Source organism: Lonchura striata, chromosome 3 (genome assembly GCF_050655825.1).
Source record: "Lonchura striata isolate lonStrDom1 chromosome 3, ASM5065582v1, whole genome shotgun sequence".
NCBI classification, from domain to species: domain Eukaryota; kingdom Metazoa; phylum Chordata; class Aves; order Passeriformes; family Estrildidae; genus Lonchura; species Lonchura striata.
Window position 1 is genome coordinate 34,143,284 of NC_140705.1, and position 17,527 is coordinate 34,160,810.

At 35.6% G+C, this 17,527-nt stretch overlaps 1 protein-coding gene across 1 annotated transcript in view; it reads right to left on the reverse strand.

Annotated features, from left to right (window-relative positions):
• ME1 (malic enzyme 1) overlaps positions 1–17,527 on the reverse strand; it is a 152,878-nt gene that overhangs the window by 92,769 nt on the left and 42,582 nt on the right. Inside the window, exon 3 of the mRNA XM_021546100.4 lies at positions 14,971–15,120. Within this exon, the coding sequence (XP_021401775.3) occupies positions 14,971–15,120 (150 nt within the window). The remainder of the gene's footprint in view (positions 1–14,970; positions 15,121–17,527) is intronic.

Genomic DNA, 17,527 nt, shown 5'->3' on the forward strand with positions numbered 1-17,527 from the left:
AAATGAAGCATTTGTTTATTATGTTTCAAGGAAGCAATGATCTACCAGCATTGTATTTGTCTATTTTCTATTAAAGAACAGTTTAAGAAAATGTGTCATTGTAACAGAATAATCCTTTCTTTCCTCTTCTTATAACAACAGGAGGCAATCTTAACATGTCTCAGAAAATGCCAAACATGTTTAATGAAAAGAAGTTCAGACTTTTCTCACAACCCTACAACCCTACATATTCAAGACTGTTATTTGAATTATGAACTGTACACAGAGTTACAGTAGAGGTGACTTCACTTCCCCAGGCAGCCTAAACCAACAAGCTTAATAATAATAACAGAAAAAAAAAATCTCAGAGGCAAGACAAAGTTTATTTGTGAGCCTAGAATCTTCCAAACTTCTGCACTTGGCAAGAAAGAGGGTAAATTACTTTCCTGGTCACTGTTGAAATTCCCTCCTATTTTTAAAATCATAAAAAGCAATACAATACAGACTTTCTACTAGGAACTAAAAGTACCTGTATCCTCCCCAAAGAAAATTCTGCTCTTTTTTCACCACATTTCCAATTGTGACTGTTCAATGTGGTCTCATTTCTTCATATAAAAAGTCCTCAAAGTTTTCATTACATCTTACCATAGCAGGTTCCTTTGCACTGCAAGACCATCGAGGCCTAATAAATACAAGAGATGGGCTGATTTAAGAAATATAGCTGTTGACAGCTTTGCTTTTTCTTCACCTTTCCCTTTGTACAGGGAAGAATTTTATTACTCTGCAATACACAGGTATGTTTTTCAATATATAAAATAGTTGATAGCAGCTGAAATAGCAGCTGCTAGTGTCAGTCTGAATTCATCAGTGTTAAAGAAACCTGGGCTTTACATTTTCTATATGTGGCAGACTCAAATCATATTTAAACAGAAAAATTTGGAAGAAGCAATATAAAGACTAAATCAAAACCAAAAATAGGACAGGAGCATTAAGAGAACAGTAGGTACCGCTAAAACCTCAAAGTGTGGAGCTATACATGAGCAACATGTAGTTCATAAAAAAGGTAAATTCTGTCATATAAATGACAATGAGGGTAAGATGTTAATCCTGAAAAGACATAAAAGTTTATAAATATTATGCATTATTTCATGCTTAGCATTTGGTTTTGTAAGTGACTGCTGATTATAAAATTTATTTTGTAGAAGACAGATGCTAACATGCCAACTCCACTTTGCTACACATAAAACAATAATGAAAGCCTCATATATTTTTATAGCTACTCAAATGCCCAATTTAGCATAAGAGTGTAGGGACCTGATTAAAATACAGAAAAACATGATCTTCATAACCCCTGTAAATGGGAAATGCTTATGTCAAGGGGTCTGAACAGTCTAGCTTCAGCTACAGGAGCAAACCATTATAAAACCAGCATTTAGTTTTATTTCAAGAATCTCCTCCAATAAACACTGTCTCGTGACAGTCTTTATCCAGTGTTGGCAGCCTCTGTAGTCTTCTTTCACATGCCCAAGTCCATCAAAGCTGCTCATCAATCCCTGTTAGTGAATGTCATGCTCCAATAGTCATTAGAGTTAAAAATAACATCTACAAAGAAGAGAGAAGTACATTTGGACCACTTACAGAACTGTACAGTATCCAATGTGAAATAGCCTTTAGAACAGGAAAGTGATAAAGTTAACCTGAAAGACAGCAGCTGTAAGCCTGGCATTTGAAAATATGACCTCAGGGAATGAGGTTTCAGAAAAAAAAGGATAAGGTTTGGAGAAATAAAAGGTACATAACTCTAATGACACAAAGATTCAGATACTGGGAAAATCTTTTAATACAAATATTAAAACATAAATACATTATAATGATAAAAAAATTAAAAATACAACTGGGATAGATATCTACTTAAAATTATAATTTTTCTGATGCAAGCCCCAGCAAGTTGCAGTGCTCTGGATGCTGCCAGAAGTGAATACAGTATCCACACTACACTCAAGCCTGCCCACAATCTTCAACTAGAGTCCATGGCTCTGCCTTCTTTCTTTGACAAATGACAACGGACACTGTGTGCTACAAAGAGACTCATCCAGGTGCCACTCAGCCAGAAGAGCTGGTTGAAACAACCCCACAGGTTCCAGGAACTTCCACATAAAACTCCTGCCCACATCTTGGGTTTACTCAGAAAACTGATTTCAGGTCTCAGCACATTCCCTCATCGACCTCATGTGGGATTAGGGAAGCAGGGAACCAGGGGCTGCTATTCCACAATTTGCAACGTAGTGAGTTACGTAACTTGCTGTAACAGTCCTGATACACCTGTGGGCAGGGGCCAGATCACACAGACATTGCCCCATCTGCATCTGAAACAGGCTCCAGAGCTTGTATACATCATACATTTTCTAAATTGTAACACAGCAAAGCAGGTGACAGTGAAAAAAAAAATTACAAGCTGCCCATAGCAGTACAGACTGAAGGCATATGACAGAGAAAAAACCTGCATCAGTCCTGTCTTACTACTTTTCTCCAAAAGGTATGGACTTTTTCAGCCCCTTGAGATTCTTGCTACCAAAGCATGTAATCTCTACATTATGAGTTTGAGTGCACACAGATTTTTGCAAAAACTATCTTGTTTTCTTGAAACATTTTGCTTTTACTCTACAAAATGCCCATCAGAGAGGTTCCAGAAGTGGGCAAAAAAAGTCAAGGCTTTGGTACAATAAAAAGCAACCCAGTGAAGTAATTCCTCAACTGCTCTCATTCAACCCCCAAAAAAATTACATTGTAAAAATAATTGGAGTAACAGCATTACAAGCCTTACACTGGAAAACTTTAAAAGCAATTTTACATGATACCAAGAATAATAATAGCTTAACACTTCACTAATAATCAAAAAATCTCTAAGTAATTTTGGAAACCATAATGTTCACCTCAAACTATACTAAAAATACTTCCTAGTAAAAACTTCATGGACTTAGTAATTGCAGATGTTTTGCATTACTCATATAAAATACTCTTTACTGATATCTAACTATACTGTAGATACCCAACACTGTTTTTCATTTACTGCCTCACCTCCTCTACTTGCACAGCATTTTGTGGTCTGAATGTCCAAACTAATGATGCATCCTTTTCGTGCATCCTTTCAGAAAAAGACTAAATCAAATAATGTTTTTCTAGTCACTTCTTAAAACATGAATTTATTGATTTTATCATATTCCTAAAGCATCACTAATCTAGACAATCAGCTTTTACATGCTGTTCCTTAACCACATAGCAGCAATTCAATGGAATGTGTTTGTAAAGGAAAAGGTAGACTCTGCAAAATACTATGGTTTAAGCACCAGAGCTCTTTTGCTCCAAAAGCTACTTAAATTCCTCTGACAGTTGCTCAATAAATAACTTAATTACTTACTCTAATGGGCACAAATAAAAGTATTTGAAACTGTGAATGAGAGAATGGTTTACCAGAGCCAGACCCATTCCTTTTTAAGACAAAAAATAACCTACTCTTCTGTTTCAATAGCTGTCACGTTTCTATTATTTTATGCTAATGTTAACTGCATAGAAAGCTGTCAACAAAAAACATCAACCATGTTATCTGCTAGGAATCTTGCAAAGCTAGTAATGCTTTTCTAAAAAACCCAACTTTTAAATGCTACCTAAACTGTGAAATACTCAAACAAGTGAGATCACTGTCCTATTTATTTCAACAATTTGCGATGGCTTGGCTCGTTGGAACATGGAAAATTTCCCATATTTAGACAATAATGTCCTTTAAGCCCATTAACTGACCTTTAAGTCACCATAATTTGCTCTCAGTAACTATTAACCAGGACAAAAGTGAAGACTTATTAAAAAATGCTTCTTCTATGGCATATCCTTCCCAATTCAATGAAAAAGTCATTTCTGAAATGAGACACTCTCTTCCATTTGTAAAGCTGACTCTAACTGCTGAAAATGAACACTGTAAAAGTACTCATCTCCCTTTACCATTTGCACATTTTTAAAAATGCAAACAACGTGATGAGCAGCACTATTTCTGTACTTACTTCCTGTTAAATTTACAGCATGAATGAATGTATGAGACACACCAAATATTTAGTGTTGTGTTCAATAAAACTTTTAACAAGGGGAAAACACCTGCAGGTCCAACTCTATCTCAGACAGAGAAACTGAGAAGCAGCATGATTATTCTTAAGATTTATGTAATCTGATGTTAACAAGTTCCAACACACTAGTTGTTTTCTGAAATTCACTCACAGAAGAAGTATTAATATTTTTTCAGAAAAACCCAGGACATATATATTACCTATACAAAGTGGTTTTAATCATAGGAATTGAATATATTTATGGAAAAAATAATGATTTTATGACTCAAAAATTACTAGAAGCCTTTATCATAAATTTTGAGAAAATAATTATAATAGATGGAATCCCAAGGAAACATTTTGGGCATTAAACATCTTCAATATATCTGGCCACTGTGCTAAAAATTCACCTCATCCATCAGAGGCAAGTAGCCTTATACTTTCCCTCCTTATAAAAATTCAGTCATGACCCCATGTAAAGATTTTAATTTCATGAAGTCAGATCAACAGCATGGAACGATCCCAGCTAACTACAAGCTAATATTGCTGGTCTTCACTATACACATACAGGAAACAAAGCACAGGGTGGGAATGGACCTAGTGAGGAGTCAGAGCCAGTCCTATGGGGAGATGGAGTATTCCAATAGCATCATCTAGCAACAGAAGTGTTTCTGAAAAGTCACTGGGGAGCTTCCAGCCTCTTCAAGGGAATCAAAGGCTTCAGTCCAGTGTCAGAAAGCACACAAGCTTTTCTGAGGCCATTGCTTTTGGAAGCCTACATGCCATATTTTATGCCGTCTTTCAAAAATGACATTTGTTTCACTGTAAGACTGAATGAACAAACCATTCATCAAATGACTGACATTACAACCACACTCAAGAAGAATTCCATTGCAATGCACAAACTGGAGCATTGCTACATTCTATATTAAATGGCAAAGTAAAGGCAGAAATAGGCACATTGCTTGTAGAATAAGGCAAAATGGCAATCTTTTACAATACACTATTTTCTTGAGAATGACAAGTTCCCCATGCTCATATACTACTTATTAATGAAAAAAACCCCACATTATTAATTGAACAGAAAACAAATCATGTTCTATATTTTCATTGCTAGAGATAAATATCTACAAGTCATGTTTAAGAAGCTCCTTTTAGATGACCAAGGGAAACTCTCATACATATTGTTGAAACTCTCATACATAAAACATGCTGTGTGAATAACCTGACCCTCAACACACAGTGCAGCAAACCTGTACATTCATACATGCTTAAAATGAATCTAAACAACACCAAGAGAAAAGTTCAAAGCAACCAAAAATACCCACTGATACAACAAAGTTGTCATAATATTGTGAACTTTTGAAATGGAAATGTGCTGCTGTGTCTCTATAAACTACATTATAGCTTCATCTCAGGAATAGGAAACTTTTTCTTTAGGTGGAAAATTCCACCAGAATGCCGACAACAATAGTTAATTTCAGTATACTAGAGTACTAAAAGGAAGTTGTGAGAGCCCCTAAATTCCTTTTTTTCCTCAAGACTGAACAGAAACTCATGTCAAAAGCAGTTACTTTGGAAATTAAGAAGCAAAAATGAGAACTGGCTTTTGACCATCTTTGTGCCAAAAGCATGGGTTCTCATTCAGTACAAACTGAAGCTTGCTTTTCTTTTTTTGTATTTCTCAGTAAATGCTTCCCTTATTTCTGCCAGTTGATTTAAGCCTTCTATATCACTGTCTGCCTTCAGCTGGAAGTACTTGCTTTTTTTACAAGAACAACTTGCTTTGTTTGGTTTATGCACATGCATCTATTTGATCTATGCTCCCAGCAGGCCCTTACCCACCATTTTCCAAAAGATAGTGGATTTCCTACATGTGGCTTAATCACCTAATACTCATTAGCCAAAAAAGCAGAACTGACAGTGCCATCACTTAATTCAAAGAGCAGTGGTCAGGATGTCAGATGTCTCACAAACCTTTCTCCCCCAGCTGCAAATTACATGATGTAACCGCTAATCTACAATAGATTCATAATGCTATTATGTCCTAATCTTTTTCATTTTAAGTTTATTATAATTAATGATGATGACACTTTTTATTCAGCTGTGCCCATAAGAAAACAATTTTATGCAGCTGTAAAACTTTGCTAAAAAAGGAGGGAAGTGTCTTGCAAAAAATAAAAGGGTTCACTTCTATCCCAAAACTTTTTTTTCTTGTGTTTTTCAGAAGCCTCTTATGCATATGGCACTCCCAAATGTCGTATGTAAAAAGCTCCAGGACCAAAACATCTAGCCATAAATATAGAGAAACACAAGATTCATTACAACACACAATCATCCCATTTGTTATGCTCTTAAAGGCTGAAAATATTTATGCCTTGTCTTCACTTTTGATTTTTCATTTTTCATTTTAAGACCTGACTATCTATTTAGAAAGCTTGTAGATAGAGACAGAAAACTATGATGTTAGAATAGCCAAGCTACTGCAAAGTTGCAGCGATTTTACTAGGGTTTTTCCTTCCTCTTTCAGACTTTAGCAAATACTGCTACAGGAATTAAGGTAGTGGTTTTTTTTAAAAGCTACTAAATATCTTGTATTGGAAATGCAACAATGAGACAATGTTGGACTGAGTAACAAGAGTATTTCGAACAGAGAAGCTGCTGAATGTGTAAGCAGGGGATTTGGGTGGTGCCAAAGGACGTGCAACAAATGTACAGAAAATAGGAGCTGGAGAAACTCCAGTGGAAGCACACCCCTAAAGGAAAACATCATCTGAGCATGGGCTGGGATACATACAGAATGAGCTAATAAAGCAGTGTAACGCTTCTAAATTACTGGCATCTCATCTGAATACTACTGGTACCTTGTTTTGCAGTGTCAGATGATAGCATCGGGAATTACTGGGGACATGGACTCTTTCCATAGAAGGACAGCATAGGATTCATCTATCTCTAAGATGGTCTTAATATTAAAACAAAACAAAACCCTGCACTAAATGTTTATCAGTCAACTACAACAGTTCTCTGCTACAAGCTCATGTTACCAACACAAAAATCCCGACTGCTGGTGATACCTAATTGCAAACACATGCAGCAACACCATTTATTTTTCATCCCACTGATATCTGGAAGAAAGCTCTTTCCCTTCCACAGCATAGCCCTAGGAAGGGAGAAAGATACCCACATGTTTCTCTTAGTACTTCCCAAGCAATGAGTTGCAGGGTGTTTGTCTTCTGTTGCACTTATCTCTTTGTTCCAGTGGCACAAGCTGTTACTGTCTGGGTTGTCCTAAATAAGCACTAGAATGGTGCAGAATTCCAGTCCATTGAGATGGATACAATATGCAAACTACTGTCAAGAGCAAGCTACAACTTCAGGGCTGTCCCAGGGCCACTCAAAGCAGAAGGGAGGCAACTGTACCTATCATTCTGTACAAAAGGAAGGATAGAGTAACATCATTTGCAGACACTGCATGGGATTTGATAAGCTATCCTTGAAAAGGCATTGAACTAAGGAAAGTTAAAGCTCTCTTACTGAAAGGAAGTGACTCTTTAGGTTTGTTTTGGACATCAAATGATGTTGACAATTAGGAAACTCAAAATCTGTCAGGTTTACAGAGGCTGTTTCATGGGAGGAAAATTTTAGTAGATAAATATGGCTTCTATAGAGTTTGACAGAGCTAATAAATAGACCTCTCCTCTACTGTGTGACCTGATACCTTAGTGTTGCCAGTGGAATCTTTGGCCAAGTAAAGGTGTGAAATCTAAATAAAATCTCTGCCCTTAAAGTACATTTCATTAAGGAATATACTGCTTTGGGAAATTGGGGAGCTTTTAACCAGAAGGCAGTGTTGCAGGCTGGCATGGAGTCAAGATCTCCCTAAAACTTCAGAAAAATAGAAAGACATTGAAGAGTAACATGGTTATATATTGATACAAGCTGTAGTTGTTGATATGGAACTGTAATATGCCAAAATAATACCTTTATTTTAAAGTGCAGATACATAGTTTATTTGTTGCAAAGGATATAGCCTACCTTTTATGTGGTATTGGCACTAGAAAGAAAAGATTAGCCAGAGTAAAGACATTTCACTTGGGATCATGTACTTTTTGTCCAGTCTTCTGCACGTAGATCCACAAGATGACTGTTTTAGTAAGGGAAACAAGGAGGTTCTAATAAATACTGCATTACTAACTGTCACACAAACTGTCTTTCCAATTTAGTGAAAAGCATCTGTATGAAACTTTTTTTGTTTCAGAGCACTGTCTCAGTAGGATATAATGAAATGAGGAAGATAATAACATGCCAAAATCCACAGAAGGAAGTTCCCATTAGCTCAAAGTGCAGATGCCCTTGAAAAGATAAATTTGGGTCCCCCAAATTTGCAGAGAAGGGAGAGCATTCAGTTCTAACCTCACAGAATAGATAGCAGAAATTATTAAAAAATAACAGTACAAGGCAAATGAGGACAGGAATCCCCTGGAAACATCCAGGACTCTGTGAAGGAAGTGAACAAGGGAACAGAAAGGCATGGCCAGTATTTTAACTGTGGCCCTCTTGCTCAGAAACCACCAAGGATATTTGTAGAAGAGCACTGAGTCTTGCTAGCCGTGTTCCTTAGAAGACTGTGTTAAGAATGACCAAACACTGACTGCTGCCAAACATTTTGAGAGTTATGTTTTGAGAAGGGATGGCCTCATTTCCTCCTGCTCACAGCCAAGATGTACTTCATCCAGAAAAAACAGAGCAATGCACCTACAAACTTAGGTCTGAAAGCCAGAAATTCCACGCTTGTGATGTGCTCTAGGATAAAGCTTTTATGACCATGATCCAAAGACCCTGAAATATTACCTGCAGAAGAAATCATGTATGAAGTTTATGAGAATAGGAAGAGGCTAATAATAGATAAAGCTTCAACTCAGACAAGACTAAATGGAAGAAACAACTTCAAGTGCTACTTCTGTTAAGACCACTGCCTCCAAGTACTGTAGGTTATACCTACATGCAAGCACCAAGTACATACAAAAAAACATGGAGAATGTTGTATTTCATAATGCTAGGTCAGGACTACCCACTCTCAGTTTGGCACAGGTTAATCATTCATTATTTTATTCTGAGGTGAAAGTTTAATAAAAAGATAAAAAAATCACACTACCTAAATCGTGAAACCTATTGCCAAAATATTATGAAAAGCCATGAATTTAACAGTTCTAGAGAGACCAGATGACTACATGCATATAAACTGAAGAATAACATAATGTTTTCAAAAATCAAGATGTAACTTCTTTTCCTTCGATAACTTCCTACATGAGAAACTGGCTTAATATTTACAAAGCACTCTATGACCAAAATGAGGCCCACTGACATCTTCTGTGCAAGATCCTCACACCTTTCCCTGCAGCACCATTACTGTCTGCTGATAGCCCAAGTTAAATATACATTGGGCACAATCCAGTCTACAAGACAGTCCAGGAGAAAAGAGGAGTTCAGCACTGCTAATTCTCCTTTTCCAGCTTTCCAGAGCAGAGCAAATATTTTGCTGGGAAGATTCTATTAGACTTACCTTCAAGCCACAGAAGCAACAGAATGCTAAGCAAAGTTTTAGCTTGATGAAAGTAAAAGCAGATCAGAATCATGCCAGAAAATAAAATTACTGGATGCCATGAACGTAATGGCAAGACTATACACAGGGATAAAAAAAAGGAAAGAGAAAAAAGTTGCCTGGAATATGTCAACAGTTGTCATCTTCACAAAAGATCAAAGTGAAAAATGACCAACATGTATTCCAAAATTGCTTTGTGAGAGTTTGCTACTGGCATCATCATGAGGCTTTAGAAGCCATTAAGAGAAAGGTTGTCTAAAATTAGAAGAAATTCTACAGCTATACTAATTCTCTGTTGAAATGCTACATAGTAACTTGCCACTCAAACCAGGTCCTTCTACAGAACAGAATTCCAACAGTTTATTTTCAAGAAGCCTTTTGCTGTTCTTTGTGCCTTTATTGCAAAACATTTTGATTTCATATGCTGCTCCAACAGTCAAGACCTAACAAGAGATAGGTTAAAAAACCTACACATTTCCTTTTTTCCACTTACAGATTAAAATTCTACATAGTTTTTGGAGAAGAAAATACTAAAAAAAATACCTGTGAAACTAGTGTTTTGTTACATCTTTTAATAAAATTTTATGTTACATAATAATCACTTCTAACTAAATGAAGATACTAAGATAATTATGTATAGCAACAATTAAATTAATAAAATCCCTAAATAGACATATGTATACACATATATGCTTTTCTAGGGGAGGAAAAAACATCTAGATGTGCTGAAAAAAAACTAAGGGAACTGCTATACTGGGGAAGAAGTAACATGAAATAAATTCAGACATTCTAATAGTCTCAATCAAGAAAACATCACACATCTGAAGGAGAGAGAGTCTCAAAAAACTTCCAGGAACCAAACTTTCTTGGCTCATGTGATCATGAGTACTTGACAAATTTCTGGCCTCCAGTAAGCCAAATCTGGTTTTTGAAGAGACTTGGATGCCACAGACATCCATTGGAATTCCAAAAAATAATTCCAATAGAAGCCTCATTAAAACCCACAAAAAAATTATTGAATGCACCACAGGATCAACCTTGTGCTGGCAAGCAGACTCCAACATCTGATGCCAAGGTCTAACATTTTGCATGTTCTGTCACAGGAAATAAATATTTCCCCATTCTCTATTTCTTTTCTTTATTAAAAAGCAATGCTATCCGGCAGCTGGCAATCTCAGCATGTAAATATTTGTCAACAAAAAAAGAACTCACATTTGCAACATTTGCATTCAATACTGTGCATCTGAAACATTGCAAATGTAAGTATATAAAATAAACGTAAATAAATATATTCTTTTTTGAGAACTATAAGGAAAGGAAAGGGCTAAGTCTCAAATTTGTATGTGCTGTGTGACTACAAACTTCAGTGAAACGGAAATCCGGCAAACAATTTCAAAGCTGACATACTCTGTCTTTTAAGAGACTGCATCAGACCCAATGGAGCTGCTTTAAAAATGTTTCCTAGTCAGCCTGATAGTCTATGACTGCATTGGGAAGTTATTTCAGAGAACTCTGCCATGCCTGTGTAGCTGCATCAGCTACCCAGGCTTGCTCTGATCATATTCCGATTAAAAGGGCTTTTCCTTCTAGGAATGGCAATATATAAACAGTCACCTAAGATGTTAACAACATCCAAAGTCTTCAGCATAGCAATACTTGGCAATTATACCTCTCTTCTCTGAATGCTGAGTTTGCACAAGAATCTTAAACTCCTGGGTGTTCTCTATACAATGTAAAAAGTTGATTTTGGATTCTTAGAGGAAATTTCCATTGAGCATTCCCATATTTATTCTTGTTGGATGAAAGAACTGTTGTATTTCAAAAATCTATTTACAGAAATAGATTCTTTCTTGGTAAGTAATCAAAAGCTGTCATGTTTAAGTACATGTCTTGTGCAACTGAAGATTTTTTTCTTTAGGAATTTAAATGATGGATAGAAACTCTGCCAAGAAGTGATCTAGTAGAGATTCTGTGATAATGCTTTTAATGATAGCTTGAGCATTACAATAGAAGCAAAACCCCATTATATTCCCTGTGTAAGTAAAATTTCTATCTGTATAGGTCCAAATTCCTTCTCTGACCAACTCCCTGAAGGATCATTTCTTCCCTCATCCTCTTCAACAATTAGGAAAAAGACCAGAAAGACTGGTCTCCTATCTTCTATATAATGCTTATGTAACAACGTGGTGTAGATAGGTGCATGCTACAGATCTGCTATCCGATCTGTACTGTTTACTTCTACAATAATACTCTCATTCATTAAAGTGTTGGATTTAAAGCTGAATATTCAGAGTGAATAATGCAACCTTGAGTTAAGCCTCAATATTACAAAAAAAAGTCAATATACAGATGAGCTTCAAACCAGTGAGTCAAGTTACTTTGCAGCTGGTTCTCTTGAGAAATGATGCTTAATCAGATGGTTAGCTAGTCAGCCACAAATGTTTATTCTAAAATTGCAAGCTATTGCTTCAGGATGAAAACCTTTTCCTGAGCCAGAGTCCTTCTGTGACTGTAAGCACATCATGTGAGCCCATAAAATCTTCTAAAAACATATAAGGGAGTCATAGAAGATGATCTCATTTAATGATTCCATGAGACACCTACTTTTTGAACTCTAAATTAATTTTGTTGTTCCTTGCCTCAAGAGATGTGAGCCAGGTGCTTCAAACTCATTTCACAAGGTAAAGAATTATAACTGAATATTGGAAAGCATCCCTACAGACGTAAACTAAATATGACACTGCCTTACAAACTGCAGTGAGATAAACATGCTCTGTAGCAAATTTTTCTGAGTAATTTTTAACTAATTTACCTCCAAGTCTGTTTCTAACAAGCTCTGTATTAAACTATGAAATAGCAAACATCTCCTGAGCTGTGGGAAGAGGCAGTATTAAAAAAAATCTGAAATAAAAAAAACATAGTAAAAGAAAAACAGTCACTTCTCTGTAAAGACAGCACTTACATATGAGTCAGCATAAAGCAGATACAGACAGTTCTTACAGATGAGCATATGTTTTTCCAAGGTATGATCAGATTATACCTTTTTCCTTGGTCACAAGTTTTTGAAAAAAAATTCAATCAAAATTTTAAGATTATATAGTCTGGACTAAATCTTAGATCTTTTACTCCTTTTCACCTCAAGAATACTAAATTTGATGTTTATATTTTCTTCCCCATCCATCTCATGGAGGATACTGTTTATGAGGTATGCTGGCATATAAGGTTTAATGCTAAATCAGTCATGGTTTAGAATGCAATTTAAAACTAAAATATATTGGTTGCTTTGCATAGTTGGTTTTAGAATAATTTAGAAAAGGTTTTTCTTAGAAAAAAAAACATACCTCTGTAACAGCACAGTGGAAGATTACATTGTAAGTATTTTTCTTAAGTAGGAAAGTGTCTGTCAAAGATCATAGAACCACAGAATGGTTTGGATTGTAAGTGACCTTAAAGATCTCTAGTTCCAACCTTGCTGCAAAAGAGACACTGAGGTGCTAGAACATGTCCAGAGAAGGGCAAAAGAGGTGATGAAGGGTCTGGAGCACAAGTCATGGGAGGAGTGGCTGAGGGAACTGGGTTGTTTAGCCCTGAGGAGGCTCAGGGTAACCTTATCACTCTCTACAACTGCCTGAAAGGAGGTTGTAGTCTCTTCTGACAGGCAATGAATGACAGATGAGAGGAAATAGTCTCAAGCTGTGCCAGGGAGTTTCAGGATGGACATCAGGAAGAATTCTTCACTGAAAAGGTGATTAAGCATTGGAACAGGCTGTCCAGGCAGATGGTGGAGTTGCCATCCCTGGAAGTGCTCAAGAAATGATTGGACGTGGCACTTAGTGCTGCGGTTTAGTTGACATGGTGGTTTCCAGTCAAAAGCTGAACTCAATGACCTTGGAGGTCTTTGGAAAACGTAAGAATTCCACGACTCTTGTTAAACAGGGAGTTTTTCTCCACAGATGCTTCACTCATCTAGGGAGAAAGGAAAAGTATGTGCATGGGCAGAGGTGCTCCTTGTGAAATATTTTATATGGCAAAGAATATCAAAATGAGGAGTAATGAGACCAGCATAATCAAAGAATTTCCAGACACATTTAGCACTTCCTGGAAGGCTAATAAATTCACCATGGTGGTAAATACTAAGGCAGAAAAAGGAGATGACTTCTCTTACTAAGGGAGGCATCTAAAGCCACAGATCATTAAACAGGTTTAAATAAGGATTCTTGAGGTATTTTTGAACTTTTTAATGTGCACAGAAGTGGGAATTCTTGTTTTCTGCAGCTGACCAGATGGTTCTGACTCATTCTATCAGTCACAAGGCCAAAATGATTTTCACATTAAGAACAAAACCTTGAAACCTTAAGGCTCTCTGAAATATCTCCTGCTGAAGAATTTGTGAGCAGTCATTTGTTCCCTTACATCTTGCAAGCTTCTTACTTTTGATCAATGCCTTCACTGTAAAAAACCTATTTCTGCTAACAGCTACGCACATGTAGCTCATTTATCTCTTTCTTTGCCAGAAGATTCTGCAGAAGGCTCCAAAGTGTTGTTCCAGTTTGCACATGAAGGCAGTGATATACACAATGTTCTCAAACAGCATCTCACACTCTGTGAGTTGATGTTCAAGAGGCAGAGTGAAACAGAAGTATCTATCCTTCTTTCATGCCGCTTCCTCATCATTCTATAAATACAGATATTGTACACAGAATAAAAGCACTCCAGTAACCAACCTACGAAGCAAGAAATCATTAAATAGTGAAACAGGAACTTTGATGATTTGTGGTAATTTTTAAGATATCAGTAGATAGATATATAATGCATCCTTAGTTTGTACACTTATTCTTTTAACATATATATGTGTGTGTGTTTGTGTATGTATAAAATACCAATAACAAATATTTATACAGGCAAAACTCTATGCTTTTCAAGTTTCTAAGACAAATCTAAAACTAAAGTTCCATTCTTCTCCTGTCTTCTAATATGCAGCTAGATTTCTAAAACAATATAATAGTTCCACTATACAGTATAATACAGTACATATGCTATACAGTTTAATAGTTATAATCTGTCAATAAGATTAAAAATATATTAATGTTTTAATGCAAATCAACTAATCATTTGCCTTTTTAATGCAGATAAGAAATGCACAAATTATTGTTTAATGTAAACCAAAAGTGTAGCTTGAATGATCTCAATTATTGCAGTTTTGGCTTATATGCAGCTGTTAGAAAACCCCTACAGAAATCTGCCAAGAGGAAAATAAGATACAATTACTTTTATTTGAAGTATAAACTTACATACCTTGGCCTCCGGAATGCTAAACCATATTGTTGGCAAGCCAGTCCCACAGTGGGAGTATAAACAATAGGCATGAACTTTTCAATGTCAGAAGCCAGCACTTTATAGAAAAGTTTTTCATTTCGATCCTGAAGACTCATTAGCAGCATGTATCTGTGAGGAATTACATATAATTAGACAGACATCAAGGAAATACATAAAGTAGATTTAGAAACAGATCCGGTGTTTGGATAATTAAAATTATGTTTTTTCTATAATAGCCTCTGTCTTATTGAAAGTATTCAAATTCCTCCTAGTCTTAACAGCACAAATGGTTCATATACAAACTGGTTGAGACAGAGAACCTAAAGCTGTCACAAAGTTTTCAGACTCTACATATTCAGGAAGATAATCCCTCTCGGGTATAAAACACTGTGCTGCAATTGAAGATTTGGTCTGTCAGAACCTTATCTGTGTATATAAGTTATTCCATTTGAAATAAGACCAGCATTAAGTATAACTTAAACAAGCTTACTCACCTGCTCAAAGAAAACAGAACTAAAAACATTAAGCTTTGCATGCTCTTCCCCAAATAGAAATTTGTCTTAAATCCAGATTAATACTTCAAATAAATACTGAAAAGCAAAGATTTTTAAAACAAATCATAGACACATAGCCTCTCATCCCCTAAGTCTATGTTTGACTTGAAATCTGCAATGTTATATCTCCTAAAATCAATTTTGAGGAAGTTTCAGATTTATTTTAAAAGAAAACAAATGAGAAAAAAAAAATCATATAAACAAGACTAAAATAAAGTTAATGTTTAGGTGGATCTACTTTTTACTACTATCACACTTATCCTGAATGATTACATTACTGTTTCAATACACCAATCAGGAAGCCAAATTGCAGCGCTGATTGTGACAAATTAAACGTCTCTGAGCGACTTCAAGTTATACCAGTTCACATAGATATGACAATGTCACTTTGTGAACACTTAAAATTTAGAAATTTAGTGATCTTATACCTTACCTGTCTATTCACTAGTTTTAGCAATCTTAAGTATTTCTGTAAAAGTTAAGAAGTCTTCTATACCAATAGGCCTATACAAAATCTTTAACCTACAATTTATGTAGGTTTTTTTTTAATTTACAATGGATTACTACTTACTTACACTCAAAAAGCTTAATATGCTCATCATTTTATTACACAAGTGTTGAGGATACATATAGAACACATTCCTTCCAAAAGCCTAGAGATTTATTTACTTAACTATTATTCAAATGAACTTTCTTTATGCATCACACGCCCCAGCAAAATCAATTCATTCTTTAGAAAGACACAAATATAGCCAGGTAACCATCTGACAAAGAACAGCTTAGTAAATCTGAGTGCATTCCCTTCAAGCTTAGCTCACCTATGCTTGTGTATCAGGGAAGCACTCCTTTTGGGTCTGTTATGTAAACTTTTAACAAGCACTATAAGTTAGGCAAGTGAAGCCAGTTTGGCAGCTGGTGACTGTAATGAGGTGACAGAAGTGAGACAAAAAAATATCCCTGCCCTTGTGTCATGAAGGGTATTTTAGACCCTAAACAGATAAAGATCTAGAAACCAAAAAGTTGCAGTTGTTCTCTAAATACCATCACCATGAGGCAATTCCACCTTCCATCATACACATTAGTTTTGAATGTTCTCCACAGTTAAATGATATCCTGCTCTTGTAGTGCTCAGCTACAAATATACATACATACTAATTTTCTTTCATATTATTACATTTCTCTATAGCCTTTCATTTTCCCAGTATTTCATTATGATATAGTATATATTGCAATGCCCTTGAATTCTCAGAGCATTTTCTTTATTAGAACCTTTCTCCTGACGACTATCCCAACATTTATCTTGAAATACAAGTTCTTGCACATGTAGTTGCGAATACACATGAAAACTTTCCTTTTTTTTACTAGAGAACATTTAAAGTGATTTTAGAGAATATCATGCATATTTTTGGCCCCCACTCTATACTGGATACTTCAACACCATGTGAGCCACAGCACCATTCCAAAGTAGTTGACATTTTTCGGTGGCTTTTTTTTTTTTTTTTTTAATCAATTTTTTTTTTAATGAGGTGTGGCTTAAGAATATAAAATACCTTTTCATCATCATTTCTTATTACTCAGATTAAGCCTAGATTTTAAATGGGGTAAAGAAATCTTTTCCAAAAGAAATTAAAAGCTTAGCAAAAGGCTCCCTCAGGACTTCAAATGAAAAACTTGTTTGTTAAAACTCTTTACTTCATTTTTACTGTCCTATAGCATTAAACTGGGGTTTTATTTTCTTATTTGTATTTATAATGCCACTTTTATATTCATGATATACTAAAGAACTTGCAAAATGAGTAAGTCAATACTACTTGTATTTTCAAATATTACATACTTGATCATATCCACATAAGTATAAGAAATACTATTATAAAGTGAAAACCATTTCTAGGGAAGTGAAATTTTTATCAGGCCTTTTCAATGGCAGGTATATGTCTTCTTTTCAGCATTGTAATTTGCTTAGTTAAGGGTATCAAATTTCT